The 13,258-nt window shown below is 38.4% G+C and overlaps 2 protein-coding genes across 2 annotated transcripts in view; one reads left to right on the forward strand and one right to left on the reverse strand.

The window, feature by feature from the left end:
* Positions 1-1,172: 1,172 nt before the first annotated feature.
* On the reverse strand, positions 1,173-10,555 carry LOC121515646 (fibulin-7-like). Its single transcript, XM_041796527.1, has 7 exons — positions 10,472-10,555; positions 6,491-6,689; positions 5,872-6,042; positions 5,357-5,611; positions 5,110-5,247; positions 4,891-5,026; positions 1,173-1,600 (listed from the first exon to the last, which is right to left on the reverse strand). The coding sequence occupies exons 1-7, from the start codon at positions 10,553-10,555 to the stop codon at positions 1,240-1,242; spliced, it is 1,344 nt and encodes a 447-aa protein (XP_041652461.1). The 3' UTR covers positions 1,173-1,239.
* Positions 6,588-13,258, forward strand: part of LOC121515787 (RNA-binding Raly-like protein) — a 70,679-nt gene continuing 64,008 nt past the window's right edge. The window contains exon 1 of the mRNA XM_041796766.1: positions 6,588-6,664. The gene's annotated coding sequence lies outside the window, so the exon portion shown is untranslated. The remainder of the gene's footprint in view (positions 6,665-13,258) is intronic.

Consider the following 13,258-nt stretch of genomic DNA (forward strand, 5'->3'; position numbering starts at 1 on the left):
TCTTTCTGTTCTGTGATCAGGATTTGGTTGATCTGTGTTTGTAGTGTTTTTATGTTGTTCAGTGGGATGCTGCCTGTTTTGGTCAGGAAAGTCTTGTAAATAAGATTTTAATCTCAGTGAGGTTTTCCAAGCTAAATAGATTTAATAAATAATTCCTCCCATTGATAACAATTGTACAGGGTGAATTTTTATAAAAATGCAGCTGGTTTTAGCTCTCTTATCAGTGTTTAAAGTGAAGTAGAATTAGGGGCTTTTACATTGCATTAAGCTTTAAAGTGATATAGAACTATAGGCATGTTTACAAGACTTAAAGTAACAGAATTAATGGCATTATAATATTATATATTTAGGTTTAAAGCAGTGATACTCAACGCGTGGCTCTAGAGCCACATGTGGCTCTTTTATGTCTAAATTTGAATTCATTCCCCTGGAAAACCATTAAAAAGGGAAACTTTCACCTCAGAATTATCCATTGCAATGTCTGTCTCACACTTATACAGTAGGCTTAATCATCAAATTTAATTGTCAACCTTTTTTTTGTCTGTATATTTTCATTGCCCTTATTTGCAATTTTTTGCCCATTTTTCCCTTTTTTGCCACTTTTTGCCCATTTAAGGTGCCTCTTGCCATTAAATGTCACTTTTTCCATTTTTCTCCACCTTTTTGCTGCTTTTTGCCAATTTTAGTCACTTTTCATAAATTTTTTTTACCATGTTTTGGCCACTTTTTTTTCTTACCATTATTGCCACCCATAAGTCATTTTTGTCACGTCTCGCCCATTTCTGCCACTTTTTCTCCACACTTTTTGTCACTTTTACCCCTTTTTTGCCACTTTTTTGCTTTTTGACCTGTTTTTTTGCCAGCTTTAACTTATTTGTATTGCCACTTTCACCCACTTTTCACCACTTACATTGTGGCTTTTGCGAAGGTATTTTTCAACAATTTTGCTCTTTGGTTGAGTAACACTGGTTTAAAGTGATGTAGAAGACACTGGCTCTCAATGGCTCAATGACTATGATAAAAGCTTTATGTTTACAAAGATTATCTGCTTTCTCCTGTAAGAAAGACACCGTAAAATACATTATAAAACACCAAAAAGAGTTTGTGGTAAAAAGACATTATTTTCCTGCATATCTGTCAATGTTTGTGATTCTTCTTCCTTTAAGGTCTTCTGGAGTAGAAATAACTCAAAAACTGGCCAACCAGAGTCGAACCTCCATGAAGCCATCGGTCCTCTCCTTAAAACTCATACGGTGACACAAACAGCGTGACCTTGGTGAGGTAGCGTCCCAGTAAAGAGTTCCGCTCCAGCTCGCTCATCTCCACCTCGGCCTCTAGCATGGCCGGACCTTTGATTGGCTGAACCAGGAGGAGGGTGCCTGTCTGACGCCCAGAGCGCTGCACGCTGAAATGACCTCGCCCACGACCCCCAGCCAGGCCGAATCTCAGGGTGTCGCCCAAGACGCGAGCCGCCGACACCCTGAAGAGGACGCGGGGGGCCGACATGTTGGACACGATGGAGAGGAAGTGGAAGGAGATGGAGCTGGGAGCCTGGGTGCAATCTTTGTCTCCCAGCATGCACGGGTTCCTCTCACAGCGCCTGGGGAAGCACAGAGTACGTTCATATTAAGTCTCATTTTTATAATCGTAGGTTTTCTTTGTGTTTGCTCTGTCACCTTATTTTAAATCCCATCAGCCTTGAACTGATCAAAATATAACCTCAGAGCAATAGCCAGTCTGTCAGGGCTCAAGCTGGTATAATCAGGCTGATTTGGGGTCTGATTCTCCTTCTGACACCCCATGGAAAAGTCCTCATGGTCCTAAAGGTAATCTAGTCAGATTTTTCTGTGGTTGGAGGCATGTTAAGAGGAATCCACTGTGTTCAGAATAACACCGTGGTTGCTCCAGTGAAGCCTGCTAATTGGTGCTGTTATAGAAACACTTGGTGCTAAGATTTATGCTGTGGTCTGAGTGGATGTTTCCTCCTCAGTTGTCTCCTTTAGCACTGAATAGTAACTGTTCACTCGATATGAATCTCTGTTCTCCAGGGACTCCGTGTTTTTGTTGAGAACACAATAGAGCATTCAACAACACTAAACCCTCCTCCGCCTGAACAAATCATCATCTCCTATAAACATATCCTCCTTAAATATGATGTTTTACTGCCTGTCTTTCACTACAACAATCTATCATGCATATTATTTTTATTTCATTCTTTGCGGTACAGATCAATGGCAGTGTTTTGACAATGATTTTTTTGCCTGCACTTGGTGTTCGAAGGTGCCTAGGAAGCCTAGGCTGCTGTGATAAAAACCACTGCTCCTATGATTTTTCACTGACCCAGTTCCCAGGCTCTCAGGTCTGGTTTCAGGTACCTGTCCCAGCAGTGGCTGATGGGGAATTTGACCGTTGATGCACTTCTGCTGGTGTGTGCTAGGGTCAGCAGGTGATGCATGTCAAATAACGCGTTGGTTTGGTGCCGGTGTGTTTTGGGCATTAGTGTTGCCTATCTAAGAGAATGTTACCTGTCTGACTGTGAAGTTTGGTGGGGGAGGGGTAATGTATGGGGATGTTTTTTAGGCCCCTTATCTCTAGTGAAGGCTAATCTTAATGCTTCAGCATACCAAGACATTCTGGACAATGATATGCTTCCAACTGTGTGCCAACAGGTTGGGGAAGGCCCTTTTCTATTCCAGCATGACTGAGCCTCAGAGCACAAAGAAAGACTATAATGACATGGTTTGATGAGTTCAGTGTGGAAGAACTTGACTGGCCTGCACAGAGCGTTGCTGACTTTTTTGCGTCATGCGCCTTAGCAGTCTTGACCTGGCTCTATGATTTTTCTTCCACTTTTTTTGCCTGATCTGCTGTTGTTCCTAAACTCTTCCAATTTCTAATAATATCACTAACAGGTGATTGCGGAATATCCAGCAGTGATGAAATGTCACAAACAGTCTTATTGTAAAGGTCACAGTACCACGCTTGAGGGTGTGGCCAAATGCTTTAATTTTTGTGGTTATGAAGCACTTTACGACCCACACACTTACATACTTTCTTTACCCTTCAGTGCCTTTGTTGTGGTTTATTATATATATAAAGACTTTTGTCCAAACAGCGACACCCCCTGACTTTATTTTGACCCTTGTTGTGTCCTGAGATTCTCAGAAGCAGTTATAAACAATCACTTGAGCTAACCGTGCCTTTGCTAACCCCCCCAGCAGAATCTTAACACCACGACACTGTCCTCCCTTCACTTCTCAAGCATTCAATTATAATTCAGCTGCAGCGATAAATCAGAACTCTATAAAAGTTCACAAACAAGCTTCACGCCTCTGAATCAGCATGATCTGGCATCTGACTAACCTCAGTGGGGCGTCTGAAGCCAAACCTCAGTCTGACTTTGAGCCCGACTGCTGTCAGAGGACGGACGCTAACTGTTGGGTGGAGAGAGGAAGTGGGAGACATGGAGGTAGAGCCATTGTTCTCTATTGTCCCTCCGTCACTGTCCCTGTAATTAACATTAAAGCAGAGTCTCTGTCTCTGGAGGTGAGAGGGCTTTGTGGTTTTTCTCTGTCTCCTCTGCACAGTTTTCATTTCCTCTCTGCTCACTTTGTTTGCAGTTTTATTGTCTCACCTTATTATAAGGCCTTCAGTCTGTTAGCTGCTACTTTGGTAACTTTCTTACAGTGTTTTGTGGCTCTTTGGTTAGTTAAAATATATAAATGTAATTTCTCTTGACTTTTTCTAAAGAACATCCTCTTGTAATGGCGTTGTTTAGTTAACAGAATAAGGTGTCCTTATGCAATCGGTCTGAAATGTTTTGAAGACTTATGCATAGTTTCTAGTGCCAGTCGCAATAATCAAAGGTTATCAAACACGAATGCTTTGCCACAGCTGTACTTGGACATCCAGATTTTTTTGTTTGTTCTTTTTAAAATCCGTAACATAGTTTGTTTTACTCTCTTATATGTGGAGATACATATTTAAAGGTACAAATTACAAATCATTTAAAATATCTGATTTTATTACTTTCTTATTCTAAGACCATTTCAAGGTGGAACTAGGACTACCCTCATGTGTAGAACTGTGAGAGTAAAGTTCAGTGATGGTCAAGAAGAAGAGAGGAGTAGTTTTTGTCCTTTGACCTCATACCTAAAAAAGTTAAGTAGTTCATCATGCAGAAAGACGGAAGAGGGAGATGCAGAAAGATAGACAAGGAAGATACAGAAAGAAAGGGAGATTAAGGAACAGAGAGAAGGAAGATGAGGGAAGAGGGAGATGCAGAAAGGGACAGGGGGATTGGGCAGAAGAAGTAGAGAAGGAAGATGCATAAAAGTATAGGAAGATGCAGAAAGACATTAGAGGGAGATGCAGACAGAGAAGACAGCAATACAGGAATAGAGAAGAAGGAGATGCAAAAAGAGGGATGAGAGAGATGCCAAAAGAGAAGAAGAAGATGCAGAAAGATAGAAGAGTAAGATGCAGACAGAGGGAGATGCAGAAAGAAGAGGGAGATGCAAAAAGATAGAAGAGGAAGATGCAGAAACAGGGAGATGCAGAAAGATATAAGAGGATCAGGCAGAAGAAGAAAAGAGGGAGATTCATAAAAGTACAGGAAGATGCAAAAAGACATTAGAGGGAGATGCAGGAAGAGAGAAGAGAAAGATGCAGAAAGTACGGAAAGGAGATGCAGAAAAGAAGAAAACTTTTTTCAGAAATGGAAGATCTTTGAAATGTTTAATGTATCCGGAGTATGTTGGGGCTTTTTTTTTCATTTATTTGCTATGCTCAGCATTGTTTGGTAGAAAACATACAGAAGAGATTGCCAGCTTTAAATGAAGACTATTAAAATGAGGCTGGATGGGACTGAAGAAGGTGTTTTGCTCTTACATTGGTGACGTCTTGATGTACGTGGCGTTTCTCATAAGGGGGCACTCTACAGACACGCACTGGAAGCCTCCGTAGGTGTTCACACACACCTGCTCTGCTGTGCAGTCGTGCATTATGTTTTCACACTCGTCGATGTCTTAACAAAGAAGAGCAGACAGAGGAGTGAGTTACCAACTTGTGTGTAAACATTTCCTCTGAGCAGAGAAGACGAGCGCTGACCTGTGCAGCTGTGGCCGTCTCTGGCGAGGTTATACCCTGGAGGACAGAAGCAGTGGAAGCTTCCGGGAGTGTTGACGCACTGATGGGCGCAGAGCTGACCAGGCTGACTCAGAGGAAAGAGTCGACACTCATCGATGTCTGAAACACAAACAGGGCTGTCAGCAGAGGTTAGAGACGTATGGATTTATGGTCGGTTATGATAAAGCATATCGTATCATAATGTATCGTATCGTAAATGTTTTCTTACCTGTGCAGATGTTGTTGTCCCGGCCTGAGATGGTGAATCCAACGTCGCAGGTGCAGCGGGTTGAACCCAGGAAGTGAGTGCAGTGAGACGGACGGACCGAGGCGGAGGGGGAGGAGGTGGTAGGAGATAAAGAGGAGTAAGAAGGAGGTGAAGAAGATAAAGAGGAGGAGGCTGAGAGAGCAGCAGAGCCTGAAAAGGAGGAGGAAGGAGCAGCAGGGGAGAAGGAGGCGAGGGTGTTTCCTGTTTCATTAAGACCTGAAAACCAAAGAAAACGTGATGTTGGAAATACTGAACAAGTACTGAACCAGTGTTAATATCAACTAAAACTATGACTAAAAATGTTTGTCAATGACTTTTTTCCATGAGAAGACTGGATTAAGACTTGCTAAAAACAGGCTCAACTAAAATGCAACTAAACCCAAAGAACATTTTATCTAAGCCTAAATTTTAAATATCTGCCAAAGTTAACTCTAGACTGAACCAGGATCAGATTGTGTTTTAGTCTCAGCTCTCACGTCGGCACATTGGCTGCTGCCCGCTCCACCTCAGAGAATCCAGACAGACTCGGGTCCGTGGACCAATCAGCTCATAGCCAGGCTTGCACAGGAAGTGGACCTCATGTCCGACGCCAAACACCCGGCCAAGTCTGCGGCCATAAGGAGGGGGCTCTGGTTTGGGACACGTAGCTGGGTGGAGATGGAGAAGCAGACACTTAACCTCCAAGCCCTGAAATAAAGTAGCACTAATACTCCAGATCTGAGGCAGTCATTTCAAGATTTGTTCCCTAAATCTCTGTGACCATCTGATCAAGGATTTTATTGAAACCATTGTTTCATGACTGCAGGCTGAAGTAGGAGGGTAAAGGGATTTAAAGACATCCTGTCTGACATAGCAGCATAATTGTATTTTCACCCTAGACTTTGTCTATTTTTTAGAACTTCAGAACAACTTCTTCACTGCACACCAATGGCACAGTTTACAAAATGAACATGAACCAGGTGTAAATTTTAACTAATAACACTTCAATCATGGCGGATCGAGACATGCATTGATTTCAGTAGTCTGAGCTGCTTTTCCAGTGCATTTGGTTCTTTTTATTTTCAGGTGAAGATCTTAACAACGTGGATTTATCACCTCCACTCTTGAAGATGGCCATGGTGCTGTTGTGCAGGGCGCTCATCTTCTTCTTCAGGGAGCGAAGACCTTGCTGGTAGGATGCCTCATGGACTGCCAACATCTTCTCCACCTGACGCAGGGAGTTCAGCAAGTCAGCGATGGAGGGACACTCCTGTAGAGGGGAAGAGGGCAGTAAGTAAGAGGATAAAGTCTGAAGCTGCATAGGAGCATGACAAAGGATTATGTGTGATCTCTGTGCATTATTTAAACTAACCAACTTCCAGGCTAGTCTGGTGTTCTAAAACCAGAATGAAGGGGGAATGTGGCTCAACCCTTAAGAGTTCCTTTAATATCCTAATACATTTGACCCTCTGGACAAAAAATGTCACCTTCTGACAAACTGCTGTAAAAATAATATATATTAATATTTTTTCCACTCTAAACGAGTCAGTCTTTTAAAACCACTTAATATCAAATATTAATTATATTTTTGGACAGTTCCCTAAGATGAGCTGTAAAAATATTATATATATATATTTTTCTCTTTAAATGAGTCAGTCTTCTTAAACTTCTTCAGCCTGAAAATTAAACATCGAATATGAACCCTATTTTGGAGACTTTAATCCTTTAAAGGCCATTATGTTTACACAACTCCACTGTTTTGAAGAGAACAAATTCACAAAAGCTCAAATACACACACAGCCTTTTTTTATACACACCATTAGCCAACATCAATAGCGACACACAATTATTATTTCAGTATCAGACACCTTTGCAGAAAACACAAAAAAGTGTGAAAATTTGCAGCATGCTTTGAATGGGAACACATGCCATCTAGTGGAAAATATAGTCAGAAATGAAATATGAACATAGAGGAATGCAATAGTTTCTGTTAGGATAAATTTGGGTTTAAAAAAAATGGCATTTTCTGTGATTTTCAATGGGAACATTTTTTGTCTTTAGGAACAAATGTGTCGATTTTTGTGTAGCTTAGCCATTTTAGGCTACTTAAGGAATTAGATGATAATTCTAAAAACAATTTAAAGATGAATATCCTCTGGAAAATTTGAGCTGTATTCATTCAACACAGCCTAAATAGCTTCAAAATAAAAACAATAAGTGAATGGCAGAAAATGTCCCCATGATCTCTGAAGGTTTAAACTGTTTCCAGAGAACACAGGGCAGCAGTTCTGTTCCCTTCTGCTACCCATGCAAGTTTTCACCTCAAGATGATCAGAAAACAAATCATCAGCAATCATCGTCTGTTTGACACTGATCTTTTTGAAGGCAGTAGAAGAAGAGGTATCACGTTTTAGATGTTTTGACTGATGACTTTGTGCTCTTTGACTCAGGATTTGTTTTTTTCTGTGATTCTCATTTTGTGCTGCTGCCTGTCTTGGCCTGGACGCTGTTTTAATTTAATTCTTAATCTTTAAGTGGTTTTCCTGGATAAATTAATTTGAATAGATAAAATAAATTGACAGCCACCTCCTCAGCTGACATTTAGAAAGATCTCCAAAATCTCTGAAAGATAACAGCTGTCTAAATGTCCTCCTCTTGTCTCAAACCACAGAATCTGTCCTTTCCAAACAAAGAGAAACCTGTTGAGCATGTGTCTGTGTCTGCATTTCTCTGCCGTTCTGATAAAGACTACATGAGTCTGCTGTCTGCGGTCCTGAGTGCTTCTTTCAGGTGTGAGGTCTATACATAGAGGTGAGGTTTTCAGAGCCGCGGCTTGCTGCAGTCACACCTGGGTGAAAATTGGACCTGAGCCCACCGTTGACCTTCCACTGGCGGCTAAAACATGACTCACGCAGTAACACAACACAGCGCTAGTGCCACATTATGAAGCTGTGGGTTTGGAGGCGCCTCTCTGAGGTTTGTTTCAGGCAGCTTGACCCGGTTTGAGAGACGGAGGAGGGTGAAGTCGAGTTCAACATGTCAGAGTGAAAAAGCATGAGAAGCATCCGCTCGTATAATGTTTGAGACTGGAAAATGAAAGAAAGATACCAACATAGCTGCACTAAGTTATTTCAGAGTGCAGAATTCAGTCACATCACTACATTTAACCTGATTTATACAGAAGAAACGAGCAAATTTCCAACTGTAAAATTTATATTTGATGCCTTCTCCTAAAGAAAATTGCAACTTGATTACTTGTTATGAAGAGGGTCGTCATGGTGCCAGAGTTTAAAAAATTTTAATATCATAGAGGTCAAAGTCTCAGCCAAAAAAAGCTATAGCTTTAAAATTAATCAGGGGCATTTAAATTTTTATTCCGATGTTCGTCTTCCCTTTACTTTAATTTTTATAAAATCACTTCTTCTAGACCTTCTTTTACTTGAAAAAAAACAGCAATTAAATATTTTTAACCTGAAGCAAATCTTGAAAGTATATTAAACGATCAGAATTGAGAGAGATAACTGCAAAGAATAAAACGTAAGTTTGTACAGGTCTTCTCCAAATGTGTTACTTTATTAAGATGAGCTTCTTTGCATTGATCAGAAGTTTACCTTGTTTAAAGTAAGGTTACTCACTGGGACCAGAAAAGGCAGGCGACATTACATTTGCAGGGATAACTTTTAAATGCCTATAAAGAGCACTCACCCCCTTGGATTTTATAGATCAGTCATGGTCAATTTAATTGATCTTATATGACTAAAAAACTGCAAAAACCCTCTTAAATGTAAAAGTGAAAACTGGTTTCTACAAAGTAATACCAATTAAATACAAATATGTAATGTAAAATAAGTAGTTGTAGTTGAAAGACAGCACTGTGTGGAATGTTAATCAGTATTTCTGGCTGCCATTATACCATGAAGACAAAAGAACACTCTAAGCAACTCAGAGAAAAGGTTATTGAAAACTATAAGACAGGGGATGGATACAAGAACATTTCCAAGGCTCTGAACATCCCTCAGAGGCCAATTAAATAAATCATGAAGGAATATGTCACATGTATAAATCTGCCTAGATCAGACCATCCTCACAAACTGAGTGAGTGTGCAAGAAGGAGACTAGTGAGAGAGGACACCAAGACACCTATGACTACTCTGAAGGAGTTCCAAGCTTCAGCAGCTGAGATGGGAGAGACTCTGCAGACAACAACTGTTGGACTGGTTCTTCACCAGTCAGAGCTTTATGGGAGAGTGGCAAAGAGAAAGACACTGATGAAGAAAACTCAGATTCAATCTGGACTAGAGTTCACCAAAAGACCTGTGGGAGGCTCCATGGTCAAGAGGAAGAAAGTTCTTTGGTGTGATGAGACCAGAATGGACAAGACGCCAAACACTGACATCACCACAAACACACCATCCCCACTGTGGAGCATGGTGGTGGCAGCATCATGCTGTGGGGATGCTTCTCAGCAGCTGGCTCTGGAGGGCTCGTAAATGTAGAGGGGAAAATAAATGAAGCAACAATCATTACGTGTTTTTATTTAATCAACATTACTTTGTAGAAATCTGTTTCAGTAAACTATGTTCTCTTTTACTCTGTATTGAGTAAAACTGTTGTAGGGTTTTAAATTTTTCATCATGGACAGAATCATAATTGAGGGTTCATAAAAACACTTTTTAGAGTAAGTTTATCTAAGAAAAATTACTCTACAAGTAGAGTAAGTTTAACTCTGTATCACCAGAGAACAAATTTTATATTTTTCAGAGAACAATTTTATTCAAACTGAGTAAATTTTACTAGTTAAATTTACTGTGTTGAATGTAAAACAAGACAAGAGCCCACCTAATTCATTCCAAGAATTTACTCTAAAAAATTCTCCATGATAAATGCATATGGATAAGTTCTGTTATTGGAGAAATTCAATAAACTACTCTTAATTGTAGTTAAAAGACTAGGAAGCACTGCTGTGTCTCATCAGCACCTTTAGGTATTGAAACACTGCTCTTAATATTTCTTAGATTCTAAAGATAAAACACAATCACAGAACTTCCTCCACAGAGTGAAACAAAGCTCTTTAACGTTGGTGTCATTTGTACTCACCTGAGCAGACGTAAAGGTCAGGTAATGTAGACCCAGCATGGATATCAGAACCCAGACCATCTTCATCCTGAACACAAGCTCCATCCTGAACTCTCAGCTCCGTCTCCTCAGACTGCCTCTCCTAAACTGAACCATCTCCACTGCTCAAGGTTCTTTTCGAGGGAACATGCCAAATTTCTCCTCCGCTCAGTCACAATGAACCCTCCTCCTCTTCCTCCTCCTCCTCCTCCTCCTCCTCCCACATCTGGAGCACACTTTCACTTCTTGATCCGTCAGCATCCTCCAGAAATAGAGGCTGAAATTAGAAGGAGAGGTCAGCTGGCTGTGGCGTCTTTTAATCATCCTCAACAAAGCAGCTTCATGTTCTTTCAGATTCACTTCCCTGCTCAGGAATGTGACTTCTGCTCCAATTACACAGATCATAAAGCCTCATTTGACCGTTTTTGTTTGAAACTCTAAACCTGCAGTCTCTCAGGATAATGTGGTGGCTGCTAAATGACAAGGCAGCCATATCTGCTGATAGCATGGCCTACATTATCCCCCATCAGAGAGAGAGCTGCAGGGAGCATGGAAAAGACCCTAAAATCTGTTTTAAGTCAAAGCTTTGACTCGTTTAAACTCTTATAGAAAGTATGATAATGGCAGAGTGTAAAACATGCTCTCTAATCTCTCAGAAGAGGCTCGTTTAACATCAGAGAAACAAAAATATACCAGCGGTGGTTTTAACATACAGAAAAGGATCTCAGGGTTACTGCTGTTTCAAACAGGGCCTTGGAAGTCATTGAAGATCTCCTTGGATTTAATGTGCAGTGAGTAAGCTGCTATATATTTATGCTTTATCCTTCAATGAACCTACGACCACAGATGGTGCCATTGTAGTCTGCTTCTGCAAGGCATCATTGTGTTTAAATAAACCCCATTGTCCTCATTTGAGGTCACTGTAGTTTAGTATGTTTACACATTAAAACGACACATCCACACTTTAAAGAATTATATTTCAGCTAATAATAGATTAACGTAGACAAGCACTAAAAACGTCTGTGTCCATGATTGATATTGCTAGTAGTTTAAGAACTGCAAGCAAAAGTTGGCATTAGAAAAAAGGCTAAAGAGTAAAAGTTTTTTTTGGGGAAGTGACGAGACAGTGTGTGGTTAAAATTCAGAGAGAATCTGATCGTACTTCAAGATTAAACAAAACCTATAAAATAAATAAAGACAACATTAGCATCTTATCCTGTTCAGGCTGGATAAACTAATTAAAGCAAACAGTATTAAATAGGTATGAATTTACTAAAAAATATGAGACACAGTATTGGAGTTATGAAAGAAAAGCAAAGTCGAATTTCAAATTATGGTATTAAAAGTTATCATGAAAACAGACATATTTGTGAGATTAAAAATTCATGATTATGAGGTAAAATGCATTATTATAAGACAGCCAAAATTATGTGAAAATAAAGGCAAAAATAAGAGAAAGTCAAAATTATGGTGTACAAAAAGTCAAAGTATGGGAAAAAAAAGTCAGAATTAAGAAATCATGAGAGACTCATAATTATTAGATATGAGGCTAGTTTGTAGTCCCTAAAATAAGTAAATAGTTACTTTTTATCTCAGAATTTCACAGTTATAACTAATCATCCTAATGAATTTAGCTTTAACAGTTTACAATGTCATTAAGCAGATGCTTTTATCCAAAGCGGCTTACATCTGGGACAGGTGATCCTGATTTTTTCATCTCTTAATTAATTATTTTTTTTAGTCTCAATTTGTATATCTTTATCTCATAATTTCTGAGTTATTAATAACATATTTTTTATTTTTTATCTCATAATTTTTGATTTATTTAGAACATAATTTTGAATTTTTATGCTCCTAATTTTTGATTTATTAACAACATAATTTGGATTTTTTAACTCATAGTTTTTTAAATTTATTAATAACATAATTATGACTTTTTATTCTTGTCATTTTTGATTTATTAATAACATAATGTTTTCTTTTAACCTCAATTTTTGATTTATTAACAACATAATTTTGACTTTTTAATCTCATAGTTTTGATTTATTAACATAATTTTGATTTTTTTTAACTCATAATTTTTGATTTATTTACATAATTTTGATTTTTTTTATCTCATAATTTTTGATTTATTAATAACAATTTTGACTTTTGAATCCAATAATTTTGATTTTTTTAATTTCACAATTTGATCTTCTAATCTCATGACTTTTGGGTTTTTAATGTCATTAGTTTGATTTTTTGCATCCTATTTTAACTTTTTAGTCTCAAATTTTAAACTTTCTGATATCAGAATTTTGCATTTTATTATCTTATTATTTGGATTTTTTGATCCATTTTTAATTTTATTATCTCATAATTTTTTCTTTTAATCTCAATTTTTTGTGTATTTTTTTAATCACAGAATTCTGACTTTTTGGTCTCATTGTTTTTTATTTTTTAATCTCTTAATTGTGACTTTTTTTCTCAGTTATTTCTTACTTAATCTCAAAATTTCGACTTATCTGCTTTTATCTTTTAATTTCAACTGAAGAACTATGTTTTTTTTTTTTAATTTATCAGTTCAAATTTGCTTTATTGGCATGAACAGATCTGTTACTGCCAAAGCAGCAAACAGAATTTTAAAAATGGCATTACATATTTACACATCATCTAATCAACATATTAAATAATTCCACAATTAATCAGTGTATAATAAAAAATAAATCTGTTTTTTTAATATAAAAATAAGATTGTGTACATTCTCATTCTTTGTGTTTGTAGAGTTAC

Source organism: Cheilinus undulatus, linkage group 9 (genome assembly GCF_018320785.1).
Source record: "Cheilinus undulatus linkage group 9, ASM1832078v1, whole genome shotgun sequence".
NCBI classification, from domain to species: domain Eukaryota; kingdom Metazoa; phylum Chordata; class Actinopteri; order Labriformes; family Labridae; genus Cheilinus; species Cheilinus undulatus.

Coding starts and splice junctions, on each gene's coding strand:
- LOC121515646 (XM_041796527.1), bottom strand. CDS start 10,555: ATGGAGCTTGTGTTCAGGATGAAGATGGTCTGGGTTCTGATATCCATG. Junction 5,248..5,356: donor GGACAACAACATCTGCACAG/GTAAGAAAACAT, acceptor TTTGTGTTTCAG/ACATCGATGAGTGTCGACTC. Junction 5,027..5,109: donor AGACGGCCACAGCTGCACAG/GTCAGCGCTCGT, acceptor TTCTTTGTTAAG/ACATCGACGAGTGTGAAAAC.